The sequence below is a fragment of the Melanotaenia boesemani genome, chromosome 13, assembly GCF_017639745.1.
Source record: "Melanotaenia boesemani isolate fMelBoe1 chromosome 13, fMelBoe1.pri, whole genome shotgun sequence".
NCBI classification, from domain to species: domain Eukaryota; kingdom Metazoa; phylum Chordata; class Actinopteri; order Atheriniformes; family Melanotaeniidae; genus Melanotaenia; species Melanotaenia boesemani.
Genome location: NC_055694.1, coordinates 11,514,686 through 11,536,625, shown reverse-complemented (window position 1 = coordinate 11,536,625; position 21,940 = coordinate 11,514,686). Strand labels below are relative to the sequence as shown.

The following is a 21,940-nucleotide window of genomic DNA, read 5'->3' as shown; positions in this document are numbered from 1 at the left end:
AATATCAAAGTATGTTCCCATTTTATTCCCTGATAGAAAGTAATGTTCCAAATGTCCCACAAATCTCTTATGAAGCCTGTAAGTGCTCCAGAAATTCCTCCAAATACTAAAAATTTACTTGAGGGGCCAACTTTTCAAGAGTGAACACTCATCAACTCAATTCAGTTTACTTCTTTATTTGCACAGACATGCTCCAGCATGGTAACAGAAATCCCTCCTTCAGCAGCAGACTGAGACACCCTCAGTGTAGGAAGGAGCGCTACCGCAGGTCCTTCATTCCCACTGCTGTCAGACTGTACAACTTATCTGTATAGTCATAATACTGTGTAATATTTATTTATATTTTACTGTGCAAAACCCCCCATTATCAATGTCATCATATTCTTCATATCCCACCATCACCATGTAAATATGTATATAGTCTGTGAAGTTGTTGTTATATTCTATTTATATATATAGTATATATATATATATATATATATCTTTTATATTTATAATGGTACATATTTTTGCTTTTCTTAGACTTTTGTCTTGTAAATAATTTATATTGCCCCTTCTTGCTGTGATGCATGTTCACCTTATTCTGTCTTTCTGCACTTTATTCTATAACAAGAGCTGCTGTAACAAGTGAATTTCTCCACTGTGAGATAATAAAGTCCAATCTATCTATCTATCTAGAATAAACTGGACAAGAAAATCAATATGGTTCATTCAGACACAGGTAGGAGAAATACAATGATAAACATACAATTTGATGTAAGCTTATATGTCAAAAGAAATAGTTTTACTAGTTCAGAAAAGAAAGTTATCTAACACCTTTAAACATAAATCATATCACAAATTAAATTTCATGGGTTGATTTTTCAAAGATGTCAAGAAAAAAGGAATATGATGGTCATCCTTTAAATGATAACTTTGAGAATTTATTCTTCAAGATAAAGGAATCAGTGTCTGTATCAATATATACTTACTTTAATTCTAATAGACCCTACATTTGTGAATCAGCACTCCCCCTATTTCCCGGTTATACAGGATTACTGTAATCTCGTTTCACCTGACACTCATTTATTTCAGTGTTGAACTATATAAAAGGACACAAAAATGTTGACTCTGCTAATGATATAAATGACGACATATGTTGCATAATATCCATTTACTATTCTTATAAATGCAATAGGTGCTTTAATAAATCAGTGTTTATTTGTCTATCGAATATTAGTCATAATCCATGTGATTATCATCCCTAAGCGTTCTGGTCTACCTGTCCAAAACATTCAGTGTCTCCTGCTGGCTCAGTAGTAATGTAATGGCTTTAGGACAATCCTCTGAGCTTCACGAGTTATTTTAGGACTCAGTCGATTTAATGAAAGTGCCAAATACAGATAATGATTGATTGGGGAATTAGACCTGATTGCAAGGAATGTGGGAGTTTAGACTTTTGTCAATTTATGCCTTTATTTAGATTATAAATTAGTGCATAGCTGCAGCTTTAACATGTCTAAACAAGAAAATTCTGTATAAGAGATACAATCCGGCAGGGGATGAAGGAGAGGCACTGTGCCAAGTTACAGAATGAGGAAACAGCTTGGTTCAAGGTGGCTTGCTCCCCTCTTTAAACTCGGGTTGGACGGGTTGAGGACAGGAAAATCAGTTCCTAGTTTCATGCACACCTTTGTACTCAGTTTATTGTGTTCATGTTTAATGCACCATTCTGCCAGATATTTGAGACGCATTCTCATTTGTCCTCACAATTATATTTCCATCTTTTCCGGTCACTTAACTAGATTTATTTAAACTGCATCTTCTTGTGAGCCATTCTAGGAAACACAACACCAGAACATGGATAATGGTAGGCCTATTGCACGCTGTGTTGTGACGTATAGGCCATTGTCGTCATATTTACACGGGGCAATGTTTGAATATGCTGCCTTGGAGCAGGTAGATGAAATGCTACGGAGCTCAGTGTGAAACTGCGTACCCGCCCGTTGTTGCGTAACAGGCGTGCCAGGCGATAAGTTGGTAGGTATAGGCGATCGTGTTTATCCGCTTGTGCGGAAAATATGCGAGGGAGGGAGCGATCTGGAGAGAGATGGAGCGGTTGGAGGGGGCGTACATCTCACTTGCTCATGGCTGGAGAAGCTGGCAGCGCTACAAGGCTGCTGAGCGCGACCTTTCTCTATCCGTAGAGGACCACTTTCACCTCCACTACCGGAGGCTGTATCCTGAGGAGAATAAGCACTGAACCGGAACGTTTTCTTCTTCTTCCTCCTCTTTCTCGCTATGTCCTAGTCCTTACATCCTGCCGCAGCGGACGAAATCGGAGAGGAACCGCACAGACTTGCAGGTACGTTTGTAAGGGTCGGACAGAGCGTTGCGGGGTAGCTGCTATGCGGCGATACTTTGCGCAGTGATACTCGCGTGACGTCGCCTCTACCTGTGCTGCCGCACCGGCCGTTGGTTTAGGTTTACACCAGGTTTACACGCTATAAAAAAGGTGGATTTCACACACTATGGTTTTACCGTCACTTTACGTGTTGTCTTAATAGTGCTTAACTTTGTGCGCCAAGTTAAAGGGATCAAAGCAAGCTGCAGTTCGGACGAATTCCAGCGAAACGTTGTTCTCGGTTAATGTTAGCCTGTTACTGCAGCACATAAAAGTAGATTAGTAGCGATAAATGTAACAATTTTAAAAACATAATCGGCATTATAACTTTGAAAGCAGCAGTTTGTACATAGGCTACACATTTTTGCTAATATCCATCATGCTAGCTTTACCATGTAACATGTAATGAATTAAAGACCGCAGGTTATGACTAGATAAATTTGGCTTACAAACGCATCATCGTGTGACTAAGATCAGACTCAGACCTTCATCACTAACATTCAGCTTTTTGGACTGATTTGAGCGTAAAAAATACTCAGCACATAAAAGTGAAAAACGTCGAGTTAAATTTAAAGGTGTGCTTTAGTAAATGAGCAACAAGTGGGCTAGTCCATTTTTAGGATGCTTCTGGCAGGTGCGCGGGATGCAGGTCCGTGTGGGTGGGTTTACATCATGTCTACCCAGAGTCCAACCTTAACTTGGGGCAAAAGCGCTGTTTTTTCAATGATAGGGTTTCACCTGTTCCTTATTGGTGTTTATATGAAGCTGAGTGAAACTGCTTGTGCACTCTTCGCCCCTAGCTTATTGCACAGGTAGTTGCTTCCACATGAGAAACTGAAAAAGCCTGGCAGAAATTACTTAGCCTAATAAGAGAAAAGGATTGTTTCACTTCTAAAGCAGCTAGAATAAGGTTCCCCAGCAGTGTTAATGAAGAAGTGGGGTTAAGACAAAGTAAAAGGGTATAACAGTATTACTGCATGGCTTAGCATTGAGCGTGGTCTGTTTCAATGGTTTAGTTTGTTTTTAAAAGTCGTCACCATCATTTCGGGCCAGAGGTTTTTAATCTTGCTGGACAGTTAGTAAATACCTTCCAGCTGGCAGCTAACATGACCTGACAGAAAAGAACATCTTGAACAGAGTGGAAAATAAAGGATAATTCAAGTCACTGATATGTCAAACCCCTACACATAGTCTCAAAACAAACAGGCAGTCTTTTTTACAAACTCTGTCACAGCTCTGAATTTTTTAAAGTTATAAATATCCATCAAGGACAACCATATGTGACAATAAAGTCTCTTTCTGATATACCAGATAATTCTTAATTTACATACAACTGATATGCACTTTAACTTAATTTTATTGCCTCCAGCTGTAACAGTGGGACAATCTTGGATTCCATTAGAGCTGTGGCTAACTCCCTGTAGCAGGCACAGTTTATGACTTCTTGAAACCTATCATTTATATCCCTGAAAGTGTTTTGTGGCTTGATGTGGTTTAGCTGCTGTCTCTATCAATCATCAGTCTCACTATCTTTCAAGTTGTTTTTTTGGCAATGTGTGAGTGCTAAATTAAACTTCAGGGTTCTGAACTGGTGAGTACAATGCAAATTTTCTGGTGAACTGCCATGCCAAACTTACTTAACAAGTTTACTCTAGTAGGCTGTCCCTTTCTTGCTTTGTGTTTATGTCCTCACAGTCATGCCGCGGTTAGAGTGCCTTACTGTTTCAGGCTGACCTTCGGCCTTTGATCCGGGACTCACTTGTGGGCAGAATGTCTATCAAAGATGTTTTGAGGCTCAGCACTTTTAAGCTGGGCATCCGTTTCAAGGGGGGATCAAAAGAATCAGTGATTGGTCCAGGTGCCTCCCCACCTCATATAGCGTGACCTCACTGTGTGGTCAGTTACTCTGCTGGAGTTTTGAACCCCCTCAATCCCTTCTTCACACACCCATGCAGCACAGCCCCTTGTGAGAGGTATTTCTGACAAGCTAAATATCCATTTAGCTCATAAGTCTAGTTTGAAACAGAGTAACCTCACCTGGACAACTTTCATGTCTTAAGATGTAAAAGTAGAGTTTAAAACATGTAAGTGTCTGTTTTGGTGGAATAATTTTATGTAGTAGTCCGATGATGATGTGGGAGATGTTTGCAGTTCATGTGTTATTTCAAGGTGTGGAATTTTTTAACGGTCAAATCATCGACCTCCCCCACCGCTCGCATACCAGCATAACCACGAATACTCCCTCTTCCATTTCCCCTCTCTTTCTGTCTCATGTATTCACATACATTCACTTCCTCATGCTCTTACCTCTCTCCCTCCAAAATGCAGTACAAGCAAGTTATACATATGTATGGCTCACCAGCGGGTGAGCAGTAATACTGAACTGTTGCAGCACAGAGGGCCACAGTGACACAGTCCTCTGCTAAATAGTTTCCAGCTAAATACACAGTTTGTCTGTCCTTTCTTTTTTTTATTTTTCCTCCAACTTTACTATACCATCCTCTCTATGTTTGTCCATCTGCACTGTTTCTGCAGAACACTTTTTACTGTACCTTTATCTCAAACTGATTCTTACAGTTTATGATTGTCTTACCTATCCCACATCACTCATTAACTTCTCAGTTGAGTGCTTGAGTCACAAGTAACTGACTATTGATTCCTGCTCATTACACAGACACCATCACAGTAAGTCAACTCATGTGTTTGGCACTCATTGTGTGACTGGGCAACCTTCCACTGTTGACACGCATTCAGCATCCACATATTCTGTCATACACTGGTGGACATAAGGATCCGGTTGTTGTTTGAACTTTTAGCCATATTAAAGGCAGTGGCTTAACACTTTGGTTCATGAAACATATATGTTTTAGAAACTATTGAATAGATTTCCCTGATATTTAATCAACATTCATTGTCCCTAGAAAATAATTTCCACAAACTGAGGATAGTCTTTGTTATTATTATCCACTAACATGACCTTGCCCTTTCTCAGTTACTACATAATTGTTTTATTGCAGATAATTGAGCCAGCTGCTGTCATTTGCATAATTAGTCTCTGCACCTCTACAAAAACAGCTGGATGAAATCCATGTTTCCACCACTATATCCATGTCTCTTCACCATTACAACTGTTGTTTTATTTTCATTATTTTAATAACATAATATTTTTGTTGTGTCCCATTTTTACTCTTAGATTTAATGGTCCCTGATTTAAGAATTTGCCCAATTAGTTGTTTATCTTGCAGTGCATAACTTTAACTATTCAACCCTGCACATTTCAGTGAACATCTGTTGAAATTAACCTCATGGATTTAATTGCATAACCACCCATCATTACTTAAAGATGACAGCAAAAACATAATAAACAACTAAAACCATGCTCCTCCTAATACCTGACTATGGGGAAGATTAACAGGTCTGTATGCAAACCTCTAATTTTCAAACTCAAAACATTTTTAGATGTTGTTTTCTCAGCACAAGCAGCTCTGCAAGGCATTTGGGTAAGTAAATTACAGTCTAAAATTGGCAAAGTTGTGATTTTAATCAGCAACTATCTGATCAGTTACTGTGATAACAAAATTAAAATGTTGACCAGACATTCAGTGCTCCTGGTTAGTACTTGATGTACTCTGTGCTAAGGAAACATTTCTGTCATTGCAAAATGAGCAATAAAGTCTTAAATTGAGCTTGTGTGGAGACAAGAACGCTTTAGAAGAGTCTTTGTTCAAAATACAAATATTCTTGGGAGCACATACAGACATCTGCTCTCAAATCGATGGAAACTTTGCACTGCCAGACTGTCTGGAATCTGGCAGAGAGTGAGTATTTGTCAGAACGAGGGAAATTATCCACAAACTTGACTCCATGTCCACACCACACACCTCCACCCACAACCCCGCCTGGTTCCTTATGGAAAGTTTGAATGCTTGCAATTCATATTAATACATAAGTGCAGACATGACATCACTATATCACAACGATTAACTGATTAGCAACAGCTGCTGTAGTACTGAGTCATGTGGTTGTATAACCAGCAGGTCTATACTGTGGGCAAGGAGTTTATAGTAATCTTCAGATTGCTGCTTGCTGCTGTACTATTGGATATTATCCATGAGCTTTTCCTGCTCTGGACAAAGCACATATTGTATAAGAGAGAGTGATGACATCTACACAGCATGCGCACAACAGAGTAAATGAAATACAGAGTGAAGTGTCCTCTGGCCCCCAGGGGCTCACCATGGTAAAAATACTCTGACCATTCACCCATCTGCCTTCTCCCTGTGGATCGTCACAGAGGGATATGCTTTCTATTTTTGAGTCTGTATGTGTGCATATATAGTAACAATTTCAGGATTTTTGGCTGTTATATGAGAGGATGCACCATCGAGGGCTAAAAAAATGCTGAATTTTACTCCAACAAAATGGCTGATAACACTGATCTGGTCTTCATAGTGTTCAGTTAGAAGTGAGATTGGACGGGCTTTTTCCTGGCTCGTAGTTCAGACTGTTTTGGAGGAGCTGTCATTCTGAACAAATTTACTCCATTTGTATTGGCTCAGTAGGGACTTCAAATCAAATTGCCTGGATCAAGTAAAGAAGAACATTTTGGGGGAACTGCTGCTGTGTTTGGGCTTCTGGACGATGTGTGGAGAAGAGATTAATCCTGACAGTATTTTAAATGCAGCAGCAGAGTGTTTCTCTACTCATCTTTTTTGGTCAAATGCCTTTTAAAAGTCATTAATCTTCACTAGGTTCTTGCATACGCCTACATAAGGCTTGCAGGGAATTACTGTGAACCAAGGTAGTGATATGTTTACTGAAAGCCATGCCTCAGTAGCCAAGTTGTTTATGTTCAACCGTCAGAGACTGCACACCTGCCAGTTAACCTCAGAGGAAAGGTGAATCAGGCTCACTTTTCTTTATATGCCTTCCTTGATAGATAGCCATATCTGCACCAGGACCATAACAAACCTGTTAATCCTGCAACATACCTTCCTCGTGGCTCTCTCTTTTTTTTTCTCAAGTATTCAGCTTCTTGGTTTTTGTCAGTATGCATCCACTAGCTACTCCCATGCCCACTCCAGCTGCTAAATTTACAGCTCTCAGTCCTTCTCTCAGTCTTAATTATGTCACGGATCCCCTAAATTGTCTTCCCCTCACCCAGCCTTGACCCCCACCGTCAACTTCATCACATCATGCTTTCCTCGCCTCCTCCAAGTGCCCATCTATATTTCTACCCTCATTCCTGTCCATTCTGTTAGCCACGTTCATATCTCCACATTCTTACACTCTCCTCCTGTTTATCTTTTACTTAAACTTTTTTATCATCAAGACTCTTTTTTTTAGCTCTCACATAGCTGTAATGTTATGATAAAAGAACTAAGGTAAAAAAAGAAAAAAGCAGAAATGAGTAGGGGGATAGGAATTGCCTAAAGAGTGCAGAGGAGGTGGCTGAGACAGGAAAGAAAATAACACAGTGAGGCTACTGTGAGTGGGTGGCAAGTGAGATATACTGGCACTTATATTACTTTGCACATTGACAATATTTCTCTCCAGACTCTTGTGTTTTGCACTGCAAACAATTTTTAAACAAAATATTATGTATTTCTGAGCTTTCATGTAAATGTTTGGGTTGTATGTTTGGTACCTTACTGCTTAGATCCATGTTCACACACACAAACTCAAACACATTTTCCATATACTCACACACATTATTCACACCTTGCACGTGTTCATGAGCACAAAATGCACATGCCAACCCTGGTGTGCAGCTGCAGTAATTTCTCAGAGACCTAATCATTGTGACTTTGAATGGACCCAGGATGAGTCATGGCAGCAGAACAAATTCCCCAATAGGCAGTGATTTATATTTTTCTGCGTGAGCTAAAGTATCAGTACGATCCTGACTTTGCTCCTGATGTTATTTCCCACTATGAGTCATAGGTGTGAAAAAGGTTTATGTATGTTAACGAAAAAGAAGATGTGTCTTTAGGGGTGTTAGTGACAGCTGTTTGGTTAGATGACTTGTAGGATTGCACAATCCTCATTGGCCTGGAGGGGGTTCTTCATGTCACCTGGCGCTCTGAGCTGCTCTACATTCAGTGCTACAGCTGTCATCTCCTTGCATCTGTGACTCAAACAAAGCTAGCTAGGAAGCCCTTCTACATAGGAAAAAAAAGACATTTGGTGGAGGAAAAAAGCTGACATTTTTCCAGAGAACATTTTATGACACAGATAATGAGAACAAAAAGTGAACGTGCCCATCTGCCTCTGAATGAAACCATCTGTGACTTCTTTTTGTTGTTTGGCTGGATCATTTTGACGGTGCGACTTGTTTAATAATTTACAAGCTCAGGTTTTGCTTTTGTGGGTTTTCATGTGGGGCGTCATATGTGCCATGTCTTCTGAAACTATACACCTCACCACACCCCATAAGTCCTTTAGTGTCATGCTGTGGAATCTCTGTGGGAGTTTCCGTCACCCAAATCTGTACATGAATCACCATAGACAGGCTGTAACATGCTCCCTTCAAATTAGATGTAACCAGAAATACTTACTGATTTAAACTACCTTGAGGAAATTTTGTACAACTGCTGCTAAATCTGCAAGAATAGTGAGGCAAATCATCAGAAAGTGGCTATGTTCTTCAGTAGTTCAATAGTAATTATAAAAGACTTTACTCTTGACACATCTGCTATTTATTTATTTATATGTTTATGTTTGTTTTTCTTAACAGTGAAAGGATGGTGCAACAAACGAAGTGAGCATTCCAGAGGGATCATTGCTGCTCACCACTCCAAGGCAGACCATGGCTCTTATGTCCCTCCTGTTGCTGGCTTTCCTCCTCTCCTTCATTCATTTTTCTGATGCCCAGACCATTATTGACTCCTCCTCTTCTTTTTCTTCTCTGGACCTGCCTAGCAATTCTTCACCTGAACCAACCAAGCAGACTTTTCGCTTCTGGCCATCTTTGCCCCCCAGAGGGCGCAGTGATGTTCCCATCAGAGTTACAATCCATGATCAATTAATGACTATGAACACAGTTGAACAGGGGCAAAGACTGACCCGTCCCACGACGCAGCTCAGTCCTTCTTTTATATCGAACCTTACTATGCAGAATCTTAGCAGAGGGCCAACACAACCCCCTGCCTCCAGGCCCAGGACTGACACGGCTAGTTTAGCATTTACCAGGGCTTTTGGGAGAGACGCTGCGAAAAAACACCCAACTCCACCTCTGCCCACTTTCCCCTCCGCTGCTGTCGCTGAGCCTGCAGATGAAAAGTCAGTGACAGCCGGGATTCCAGGTGATACACTGGACAACGAGACAGAGGATGGAGATTCGCAAGGATTGGGATCGGGTAGAACTCCTGCTGTGGCATTTGTGAAGAAAGAATCCCCTGGTCCTCTGCCAACAGTTGGTGATGAAATGGCACAGTATCGCCCACAGGCACAAACAATGATATCCAAAGTTACTGATGCAAAATCCCAACCACTTGATGATCAGACTGTTAAGCCTCCCCTGTTTCTGTTGACTACAACCGGTATGACTAGTACAGTTTCTACAACTCTGCATCCTGAGACAAAAACCACACCATCTCCTGTTGTAACACGACAAACTCCTCAGACCGTGAAATTAACAGGTAAGAGAAAAATTCCTTTTGACAATAAGCAGTTGAGGTCAAATGCTGAACTATATAACAAATACGTTTTCCTAAAATTTCTAGGTAACCTGGGAGCAAACAATCCAAAGCAAGATTCTGCTGCCTTGACATCCCCCCAGCCCACAGCTAACACCGCCGGCTCTACTGATAAACCATCACAAGCTGCAGGACAGCCTGTTATGGCCCAAAGCCAGACAACTTTGCATCCAGACACTTCAACTCTACAGGTGACCCAAACATCTACAACAGGTGTGCCAAGTACTACGCCGGAGGCTGTTAGGACATCCTCCAAAAGAATACAACCAGGAAAGCATGCAGGAGGCACCACTGTGCAGTCTTCAAGGGCAGGTAAGAAACAGGAGATCCTATGTTCTGTGGTTGACCAGTTTTAGAGTTTCCTTTGTCCTCTGATCATTTACAATAATACTATTTATACAGCTGGAACTTTTTTACTGAAAGAATTTGAAAAAAGAAAGGAGGGGGGGGGGAGCTTCAAAGGAAGGAAAAAGCAGAGACGCTTTTCCATGGAAAATAGGGTAGTTGTGTAAGGTAGACACAGCTAGCGACAAAAGTATGAGCAGGAGGTGAGAGGGAGGGTTAAAGAGGGGGCGGGTAGGATTGTGGCCAAATAAGGAGATAGAGGACAAGAGGAAAAGAGACGGGTTTAAAGAAAAGATTGCTGGGAATACAGATGAGAGAGTAGACAGGGTGGGTGTAAGTGTGGAAGAAAGGTAACGACACTACAGGCACAGAAGTATAGGGAGTGGGGATGGTAATGAAAACCAGATGCAGAGAGAAAGGGATGAAGGGAGGGGGGATGGAGAAGGAAAAGCATGACACATGGGACATAAGCTGTTCTGTGATACCTATATATTAACATATATATATATAATAACAATTTTAAACATTCAGGTCTCTTAAACTGCTCGTTCAAAAAGGAACTACACCGTCAATCACAGTTTTACAGGCAACTTTATTTCTGCTCAAAATATGATTTCTTTAGGTTAAGTCAAATGTAATGCCTCTCCATAACTGTGACATAAGGGCTAAGACTCTATTTCATGCACCGACACTCATGGCGGATGTAACAGCAGCTGCGCTAAGTATAAAAAGCAGTACCCTGGACAACCTCAGTTTGTGCCACTCACTCAATATCTGCTGAGTTACTGGTGTGTTTTCTGACAAACCCTATGAGATTTATTTCTCCATAGTGGCAGCTAATGCACTATATATAGCAAATGAGATGAAGAAGAAGCACTCAATAACCTTAACCATTATACAAAGCATGGCTCCAGCTATGTTCACACAGGCAACATCATGATGTCTCTGGTAGGAAAGCTGCTCTCTGTCAAAGAGCCTTAAATGTTTCTGGTGACTGTTAAACCTCCTCAAACCTCACATCTTTCAAGCTTTTCAATTCTTTCTCAGTGGAGCTGAAAGATAGCATGCATGTGCAAATGTAAATGGACCGAATTGATGCAATCCTGATGATAAACTCAGTCTGGTTGACTTTGTATCAAGAATGTCTTGAAAATTAAATTATTGTACGAGTCTATGTGTGTCACTTCATGTGTATTTTACCATTGTTAAAACCAAACATAGTCTTATAGTGTATACATGCATGTCCACATTTCTAACTGGTTCATTACTAGTAGATAGAGTAGGAGTTTTTTTTACTTCACTGCAACACATGAATACATATACAGTAAAGCAATGTGTGGTTTAAATAGAAGGCAGAAGGCTAGGAGTAAGCGTAAGTGTGCCCAGCTGTGTAACACAAACGGCACATCTGGAATGTGTCTGGACCTTGTTCCTGTCAGAAAAAGAAAAAAAAAACGTCTGAGGAAAGGAAGTAAAACATACCTTTATATAAATAAAGAAGTGTGTCTGTGATCTGTATGCTGTGCTCGCCTACTTTGTGGGGCCTGGAAGTGTGTGTGATAAAAGGGAGCGAGCTAGAGGAAGAAACATATGGAGGAGTAAGCTATTAATCAGTGTGTCAGCTTTATAAATGTCTTTACCAGGTGAAGATGGGCTTAAAGTCCTCCAAGTGGCTGAAGATTTGAGTGTTTTACCACTGATCTTGTTATTCTACCGTCCATCAGGTTTTAATATTTATGACATAATTTTCTAGAAATCCCTTATGATAGATAAACTATATCCACAAGTTTCCCATTATTTACAAAGCCATTAAATACAATGTGTATGAAAATCGTTTCACCTGGTAATAATGTGTGTTTTTACACTATGCTGTTTCCACAGCTCAGTCACAAATGAACAAACAGAGAGATGCTACATGTGAAGGTGTTTTATCCCATGAAGTGGTTTTATTTTGCACAATATTGCAAACTTGAGCACAGCTGTCTGGATTCATACATGTATCGGGACATTGTGCTGGGTTGCATAACAAAGATGTTCTTGTTAATTATGCAATCATGTCCAATTAACTCACATTTAGCCTTTTTTCTGTTAGACAAATTTATTAATATTGTGAAGATGATCAACTTCAAATGATGTTCCAGTAATTTGAGACATTTGCTTAGTTGTCAATGTAATTTTTTACTACTTGCACAAATTAATACTACCTGTGGTTTAACTTTGGTTTTTCCATATTAAGCCCTCTGTTTTTATATCACTGTACTAAATTAGATATTAACACACTAACCAAATTCTCAGAGAGAAGAAAGGAAGCAAATTTATGCAAATATAGGATGTATTAGGAAGAGACCCTGCTAAGAGTGTATAAGCTGCTTTGTCTTTGTTATTAGAAAGCCTATAAAGACCTTGAACAATGTGTCTCTGCGGAACTGATTAAGTTACTACAAACAGCTGTGAGGGTCATGTAGTCCTTGTTCATAACTTTGATGGTAAGCTACACCCCTCTAGTGGCTCTCAATGGTACCTCATGTACTTTTAGAAATGGAATTAAATTGACATGTTTATCTCATGTATTTAAACATTTGAAAACCAAAAGTATGTCTCTTTTTTCAGGGGCACCCTCCGTCCTGATCACCACTGTTGTTCCTGTCATACGATCAAGATTCAGCCCCACATATCAGGCTGGTGTTGGTCAACAGAACCGCTCTCTTCTTCTGGAACATCCTCAACAAGCACCCCATTCCACTTTTAATCCAGTCCCCTCACCCAGTGTTAATCCGTCCCCTAATGGCACCCTTCTTTACTGGGGTGATTTGAGCCGGACGCTGGCTTTTGCCTGGGAACTGCACGTCTATGGCTCAGCAAGCCTTTTCCTCCTCCTGTTTGCAGGAGCTGCTCTCGGCCTCACTCTCTCCCCTGGCACAAACTGTCCTCACCGAGGTGCTCTTGCACTTGCCAATGCTCTGTTGTTTCTAGTTGGAGGCCTTAGGGCAGCCCTCTTTTTCATTGACCCTTATGGCACAAGAAAATTCCTTCCTCACCCTGCAGTTACAGCCCTCTACAACCTGCCTCTACACCTGTTGGTGTGGACTCAGGCAACTTTGGCACTTCTGGCATTGAGGGTGGCTGGAGTAAGTGTGTTACCTTCAACTTTGGAGCGTCCTCCCTTGGTGGCTGTGCTGACTGTGCTACAATGTACGCTGTTGTTGGCTGCTGATCTGCTGTCTCCTGCCCTGTCTCCTGTGGTGCCTGTCACACTACAGATCCTGTCTCTATGTTGGGGTCTGGCTATCTGTTTGGGCTTCCTCTGCTATGTATTTCCACGTATACGCTGCCCTTCTATTCCCCATCATGGAGTCCCCGAAGAGCCCAGGAGGAAGTCTTGGACTGGAAGCCGGAGACTTGGAGTGATTCTGGGAAGAGTGCTGGCAGTGTGTGCAGTTCTCGGGGCATTGTGTTGTGGGTTGCATGCCCATGCTACCTTGTGGCTCTATGGACTCTTAGGAGACTGGAAACGCTTTAACTGGGGATGGTGGCTGGTGCACTTTTGGGCCCGTCTCCTAGAATTGGCCTGGGGGTTTTCCCTTCTACTCCTGGGTTCATGGGTGTTCTGGAGGCCTACAGGTTGCAAGAGAAGGGAGGAAGGAGGACAAGATAGCAGAGCAGCAGGAGATCTTCCTTCTCCTGGCCAGTCTGTTGGCTCAACTCAAAGACATACGTGCTGGTCCAAGATAGTGCAAAGCCTGAGGGGGAAGCCCTGCAGAAAGTCTGACAGTAATGGTTTGGGGGGAGGCGGAGGAGGTACTGGAGAGGTACCAAACAACTGGGCTGGCCAGGAACGTCCTGGAGCTGATATCAGCAAGAGTCTTATTAGGAACCAGAACTATGAACAGAATACTGCCCAGCCACGCTCGGTCAAAGACAGTAACCATGGACGCAACCACAGGGGCCACTCTGCAGAACGAGGCCTGTCTCATGGTTCCACGGGCTCACTGCTAAGACTGCAGACACTGGGCCAGCCCCCACAGCGCTCAGTGAGTGGCAGTTTGGATCAGGACAGAGATACTTCCCTGTCTTTCTATGAGTTTGATCTACGGCCGCCATCCCCAATTGACCTAACTCGCAGCATTGACGAGGCCCTGCACAGAGAACACCTGCTTGGAGGAGGGAGTCTTTTTCATCCACTCAACCAAATTTCACAGTCCCCTTCTCCAGGCTCAGGAGTCAGCCAGGGGCCCTGGCTCCGCAGGAACAGTGACCCTCAGCTGCTATCAGAGAGCAGCGAGGCTCCAACAGAGTCCTCCATGCCACTAGGGGGCAGTGTTCTCAGTAGTGTGCCCAGCAGGCAGGTTACTGCTCCCCCCACACCATCTCATCAGGGTCACAGGTGGGTGGGGAATGGGGGAGTAAATGTACCCTCTTCAGTGTCCTGCCCAGTGTCACTTCACCCCTCCAGAACATCGACGGGACATTTGGGGGACGACGGAGTGGATGACACACGACCGTTTATCACCCCAGACTCTGAGAGAGTGAGAGGGAGAGGTGGGAGGCCAGCGGGATCACGGAGTTACCTGGAAGTCAGTCGACGTGACGATTCTGCCAGTGTCAGCAGTGAAATTATTGACCTTTGAACCAAACCTTGGACATTAGGACCAATGACTGCACAGCAAACACACCCATTTAACAATACGGTTCCAGATCAAAACTTAGATAAACACCAGGATAATTTAAAAACAAAAAATACAGTCAATATAAAGAGGAACACCCCCAAAAGAATCATCTAGTTGCCTTTTACCTTGTTCAAGCGCTTACCAACTTGGGATGTAGTACAGCTATTTCCATATTTTATTGGTAGATATAACAGATATCAGAGCATACTGACCACTCTTTACATCTCATTTTGTCACACATCATCTCACTTTTTTCCCCCATAACACTATTATAACTCATATCATACGCTGGGACCAGATGGACTTATATTTCATGAGAAAGAATTATCCAGATATGTGCTTGTTATGCTTAAAATTTGTGACAGTGATGAATTTCACTCTACCATAATGTACAAAATACATAAAATAGGTTTAGATCTTCATCATTGTTTCTGTGGACAAAATTGTCTCCATATCATGGTTTGTGGATTTAATTGCATACATCAAGATTATTCTGTTTGCTTTCGTGATGTAAAGATGTGCCATTCATAATCACTGTCAGTTCTGTTGCTGTTTTCTCTTTAGTGTCTGTATAGTGATTCAGCTGCAGATAACAATCATCTAAACTTTTATCTTGCAGCTGATGTTGTACTTGTCAAGTTTGCCTTGTACTGAAAAAGAAGTTACGTAAAGATACAGGCAGTAAATGAAACCAGAGACAACTCACATGCTGATGCATGTGAATATGTGAAACTGCTGCTGAGGATATTAGCATTTGATTGAATTGTCAGACATCAACACCAACTTCACATGTGAGTTTAATGCATTTTATCATGTGAACTTGCTGCAGGACAAAAGCTTTTGAGATTAATAAGGTTGCATTATTGATGCCTCTGACTGCATTTTTTTTTCTTTGCAGATTTTGATTCACAATATTAAAGTTATTGGTTAATCAGTTCAAACGGTTTGATATATAATTACGTATTACACAGATTCGCAGGGCTGCAGCACACAGACTGGCTTGGCATGAACCTCAGATCTCTTATAACAGAGCACTTAACTGTACATCTAGACTGAAATATTTTACTACTCAAGAGGAAGATATCTATCAAATATATGATGTTTAAGTAACAATGTAAATACTCATATTTTTTATGTTTACGAATAAAGTTGTATTTGAAACATAGTCATAGTTGTTACTGTGAAAGACAATCTAAAGTGGTATTGCTTATCTGTCTGAGCTGTGCAGACAGCTTTGCTGTTTTGATGTTAGATTATGGCCTGTCTAGGACATGAAGCGCTGTGACAGTTGACACTTCACCGCGAAAGTTACGTCAAAGATTTTCTGGGCTGTGCTCAGGACTGTGATAATGATGCTGTTTTTACACAGTGTGCAGTTAATGGTCAGTATTTAATGGATTTGAAAAAGTGGCAAAATGCTTTTGTGGAACCCTGTGTCCTACTTTATTAGAAATTTTGTCCTGAACGTAGCATTGTGGTTCCCTCCTCAGTCATGCATTACGAAGGTTTTCTTCCAACATGAGTTATCCGTCACTAAAAAGAAGAGAGCCCAACACCTCTATTCCTGTTGGAGCCTGTGCATTACTCCTCTGGGTAACTTGCAGTACGTCTTAGTGATGTAAGATGTTTGTCTTGTTTAGTATTTACAGTTCAACAACCTTTTGAAGCTTTTTACATTCCAGTGAACCTCAATGATTTCAGTGTATCATTATTCACAAACACCAGTTTTACCATGTGGCCACTGTTCCTTTAATACCTGTAGTGTTGTCCTCAAAGCAGCACGTGCCATAGGAATCGTGATTAACGTACCCCCATCCCGTCTTGTCACCTTGCAGAAGTACAGTGTTAGTTTCATTTGTTTACTTTGACCATTGAACCTTTGCCCATGTTTCTTGCTGCAATTCACATATCTGGTTTCAAATAAAAACTACAAAACTTGAAACATTTTACTGTCATGATTATTTATTATTATTATTCCTATAATTGGTATAATGGTGAGTATTCAGGGGAGTGATCAACTACAGAACTGTGCGAAATTGAAGGTCAGTGTTTTTCATCTTCTTCGCATAGTCTTCATTAAACTGTTCATCCTGCTGAACAGTGAAATGATTTTTCCAATCACCAACCTTTCCTGAAAGACAAATGGCAATTAAAATTAATGGTTTTTTCTCCTCTCCTTTCATCCTTTGACTATATGTAAAAACTTAGAGAACAGTAAACCTAACCTTTGCGCATGAAAGGGGATATCTTGAAATCAAAGGCTTCATCCGTCGAGCCATTTGCCATCTTGTTGTTTTTCATGTTATCAAACAGAACTTTTTTTGTTACTTCTTTCTTCAGTGCAGTGGTTGGAGACAATCCCAGGAAGGAGCAGAGTCGACCGAGCTCTTGTTCGGTGTCCTGATAAAGTAAACCATGATAATGTTGTCCTTGTATGTACAATCCCCACAGAAACTCCAACACCCACCTCAATCAGATCCTCGTAGAACAAATACAGGATGTTAGAACTTGTCTGCTTCTTCTCCCACCAGCCTCTCACATGTTCGTACCAGGAACCAAACACCACTAAAGAAATTCATAAAATTTAAATCTCAAGTTATAAAATAGCTTTTCCACATTTTCAGTCATTCCCTGTTCTGAGTTTGTCACTCACATTTCCCCTCCATAAATCTCTGGAGGTAACTGCTCCAGTCACCAGGCTCCGGCTGGGCCATGTTCATGCGATCAAAGTGGAAATAAGACACCGCTGTGTCCTTGGCATTGCGAGCCACATAGATGATCTGCAGAGACAGAAATCATAGGAAATATAAACACACTTAAATACTACCACAGACTTCACAAATGAATCTTTTATTACCTTAGAGTTCTGTTCCCAGAAGGTTTTGGGCATGAAATGGACTGGTAGGTGTGTTTTTATAATGCGTGGAAAAGTGGTTAATTGTGTGAGCTCATCCACTCCTGGTAGAGAGAAGTGATGTGTTACCAGAATGCTACAACAACAGCGATGTAAACATAATGTACACACACTCTTAACAAACTTGCCCGAAGGAAACCCAGGAAAGAGGATCTCCAGAAATGGAACTCTTTCAAAAAGCGGGACTGAGTCCTGTCGGTCAGATGACATGTGGCTGAAATACAAAAGGTCCAGGATATAAGACACCCATGTGTTTCCTGGGAAACAAAACAAAGTTAACATTCCCTTGAGGAACTGCTGTTGAAACAGATGTATAAAGAATGCAAACAAATCTAAAAGTAGAAGAACTGTTCTACAAAAAAAAAAAAAAAAACACCTGCTTTTGGATAAGATGCAATGACAATATCATCTGGTCTTGCTTTAAAGTTCTGTATGTTGTCCCAGTTGTCAGTGAAGTAACTGGTCATGGAGACTCCGTGGAAGTCAAACAGTGTAGGTCGAGGTGGCAACTCCATCATTGACTGTGTCCTTATATGATATAGTTACCAGTGAGTTTTACTCCAGTTCTGGAAAAATGATAGGTTAAAGAAATCATGGATGTGTTAGGACAAATGTAAATCACTTGGATAATCATTTCAATTAAAAAGAAAAATTTAAGTCCTACTCCAAAGACATGTTTAAACAGTCCAAATAACAAAGTTTTGCCTTGTATTATAGAACAATATATAATGTATAAGTTGTACACTGAATCATTGTTGGTTTCCACAAGACATCCAAAAGAAAAGAACAAAATATTAAAGAACTTGTAGAGCCATTGTTTGGCTGTTTAGCTGTAGTGAGAGCAAAATTCTTTTCATAAGCTTTGTAGTTCTGGGAGTGTCCAGTTCCCATAAATGCCTACAGAGCTACAAAGAAAATAAATATAGGGCAAGAAAGAGAAAAGTAAGTAAGGAAAACGATGTTTCAAATTAAGCACTGGGCAATACATCTATCCACATGAAATAGAAATCATTATTTGAAAAGTAATAAAATCAAGTCCACATAACTCTTAGACACTAAACATGTTACATGGCTTCAAACCGGATTTACGCATATAGATGTAATTTAATTCTCTTCATATGGTCAAATCTGCCGAAACAATGTGGACAGAAGAGGCATGAAACGCACAGAGAAGCATACTGTTAACACTCCAGCTGAACTGGCAGGAACATTCAAAGATTCATGTACAGATTTTTTCATAACTTTGAGCAAGATCATGTTGAAAGGCGGAATAAGGAATAAGTAAACACAGATGCAGTAGCTTACCAGAAATTATTTCCTGTGGAAGTGTGTGGCTCTCACGCAGTGCGCAGTCCAAAGTCAACTCCTCTTGCACTGCTTCTCAAATATATCTTACAGCGGAGTATATGTGAGGCGGGTCTAACACACGACAAATAGAGATGTCGCAAGAGGAAGGAGTCAGTGTATTTTCAACATGCAAGTATAGAAACCAAACACACAGCTGAGGTTACTTTCTTTCCAGTTTTCATATATATTTTTTCAAATTAAGTCTTACATAAAAGATAAAATCATGTATGAAATTTATCCATGTTTTTCTACAATGGAGAACATAAACCTGTATTTACACATCAAGGCAAATTATAACAACCTTTAAATACAGGTAAACACAGGTCTATGTAAAACTTGGGACACAGTGAAATCGTTCTTCTAGTCTTCTACTTTTCCTGGACAGCAGATTTGGTTTATAAATTGAGTATGTTTTGGTTATATAGAAATGGAAGAGAAATATTCCTTACCTATTAATATTTTTCACGTACTTTATCTTAAAGGAGAAATGTCTTGGTTTAAGATTTTGACATCGGAAAAGTTGGTCATTTTGTTTTGTTTCATGTTTTCAGGCGCCACTCTGGCTCTGACAGTTTCCTTCTCTTCAACCGAAGTGGACAAACAGCAACGAGCCAAGTTTATCTATTTCTCTACCAGTGTCCTGCACAAATGTAGCTTAAACGTATTACATGCTGATGCTGATAAATAAACAAGTCCTCAGATCAAAGCAGCCAGAAAAGGTCATCTGGAAATACCTTATAGTGGTTTAAAACTGGGTTTGTCATCATCAGATAATTTGTAATGATGTGCAACAGCCATTTGTTGGCATACATGTGAGGTGTCTAAGCATATCATTTGTATGGTACACACTCAAGTTTTTACCATATAAGGTTCTCTGTCCTACAGACTGGATTGACACAAGAACATGCATTCCATGCAAATGAGCATCCTATAGGCAAACTCTATGATTGGAGGACACAGGACTGAGGAATTTTCTTTGTTTAAACCCTATATAAGACAGAACGACACATCAGGTCTTTAGGTCTTCGTTCTGGTTTTGGAACCTCCAGATTTTGCTGCAGAAATCTGTTTTGATGTCTGAACTTTTGTAATAAACTTCTTTTTATTATTCAAGTCAGCGTCCAGAGACGTTTTTGCCTGAAAGCCAATTTTTCCACATCTCCTGATCAAGATACATCACATGCTGCATAAACACAAGTCACTCAATCAAATCCTCATAGAACATGTAGTTAATTTTTAAATGAGTCCATTTTTTCTCCCTCCAGCCATTGACATAGTTGTACCATTATCCAACATCACTGGAATCATAAAACAGTACATGACAGAACACACACGTAGGGAATAAGGTGACATTGTGGTTCATTTTCACTAAGCCTACACACTCTTTCCCTCCACGAAGTTCTGCAGGAAGCAGGATTGGATTTCTTAGATCAACATAGCTGATAGGTTAAAGACTATACACTGATTATACTTCTGAGATGTTTGATAAATTTACATATCAAAAGCAGGAGTTTAAAACACAACAAGAACGGTATCGCCAAGCATAAGAAAATTATTCAAAAATTGGTCTCTGGTACAAATATAGAGATAACTGTGAATTCAGCACAAGTTAATCTCATTGTTTTATAATGAAGTTATTAAAGCTGCCTTAGCAGTTATGTAAGCACTGAATATGCACAGAGAGCTCTTAGGACATTAAAGTCACATGCTACAGGCCAGGTAAAGACCCTAGAACGACTCAAATATCTGGAGTTTACGCTTAAGGGCTTTTTTTCGTGAGGCTGTATGATTCCATTTCCTGTTGAGAAACAGCTCAGTGCAGAACTGCTTTACACAAAAAACTAGTCTTAGATCTGCATTCCATTCATGACAGCAGCAGAGAAAAGGAAACAGGGTCAAAGGGTCAGTGAATCCATCATTCTTTCTGTTTTACAGTTCCTCAATTCTGTAACTAAAAGCATCCATCAATATGCAAAGTACAGAACATTGAAATTTGTACTGTAAGCTATTTTTGTTATGCCATACACATGCATATTTGAGTAACTACAACCATGTGATTTAACCTGTGGGCAGACAAAGAGTATTGATCCCCAGGAGGAGTGCTCTCTCATGCAGAGAAATGGAGGTCTGACACTTTGTGCACCCAAAGTACAGAAGATCCAAGACGTAAGAGACCCAAGTGGTTCCTGAGACCCAATCAAATAAACACATGCTGTTCAAATTTAAACTTGCAAGGCCTTACATCAATATACCTTTGTAATATTTATATCAGAAACTACAATAATGACACAGAGTATACTATAAGAGTATCATCTGGCCTTGCTTTGAAGTCTTGGATATTGTCCCAGTTTTGGTCCTGGAGACTCTATGGAAGTCAAATAGTGTTGGCTGTGGTGGCAGCTCCATCTATGAGAATGGCTTTGGCATGACAGAGAAACTGCCAATGATGAAACAAGGAAACAAAAATTACAACATGTCCTCAGCCGTCTTCTCTTACACAAGTTGGGGAAATATGGGAACAACAGTCTATTGCCTTCATTTGACTTTTTAAATGAATGAGGTTTTTGAATGAGATCTGCACTTCTAT

General features: G+C 40.5%; 2 protein-coding genes across 2 annotated transcripts; one reads left to right on the top strand and one right to left on the bottom strand.

Annotated features, from left to right (window-relative positions):
• The first annotated feature begins 1,873 nt into the window (after positions 1-1,873).
• LOC121651752 (proline-rich transmembrane protein 3) lies at positions 1,874-17,034 on the top strand. Its single transcript, XM_042004159.1, has 4 exons — positions 1,874-2,344; positions 9,120-10,023; positions 10,108-10,392; positions 13,036-17,034. The coding sequence occupies exons 2-4, from the start codon at positions 9,192-9,194 to the stop codon at positions 15,051-15,053; spliced, it is 3,135 nt and encodes a 1,044-aa protein (XP_041860093.1). The 5' UTR covers positions 1,874-2,344; positions 9,120-9,191; the 3' UTR covers positions 15,054-17,034.
• A 6-nt stretch (positions 17,035-17,040) lies between these two features.
• On the bottom strand, positions 17,041-19,973 carry LOC121651753 (cytosolic sulfotransferase 3-like). The gene is made up of 9 exons (XM_042004160.1): positions 19,824-19,973; positions 19,312-19,425; positions 18,383-18,572; positions 18,135-18,263; positions 17,950-18,050; positions 17,746-17,872; positions 17,560-17,657; positions 17,318-17,492; positions 17,041-17,223 (listed from the first exon to the last, which is right to left on the bottom strand). Exons 3-9 carry the CDS (start codon positions 18,522-18,524, stop codon positions 17,111-17,113), a joined length of 885 nt encoding a protein of 294 aa, XP_041860094.1. The 5' UTR covers positions 18,525-18,572; positions 19,312-19,425; positions 19,824-19,973; the 3' UTR covers positions 17,041-17,110.
• Positions 19,974-21,940: the final 1,967 nt, after the last annotated feature.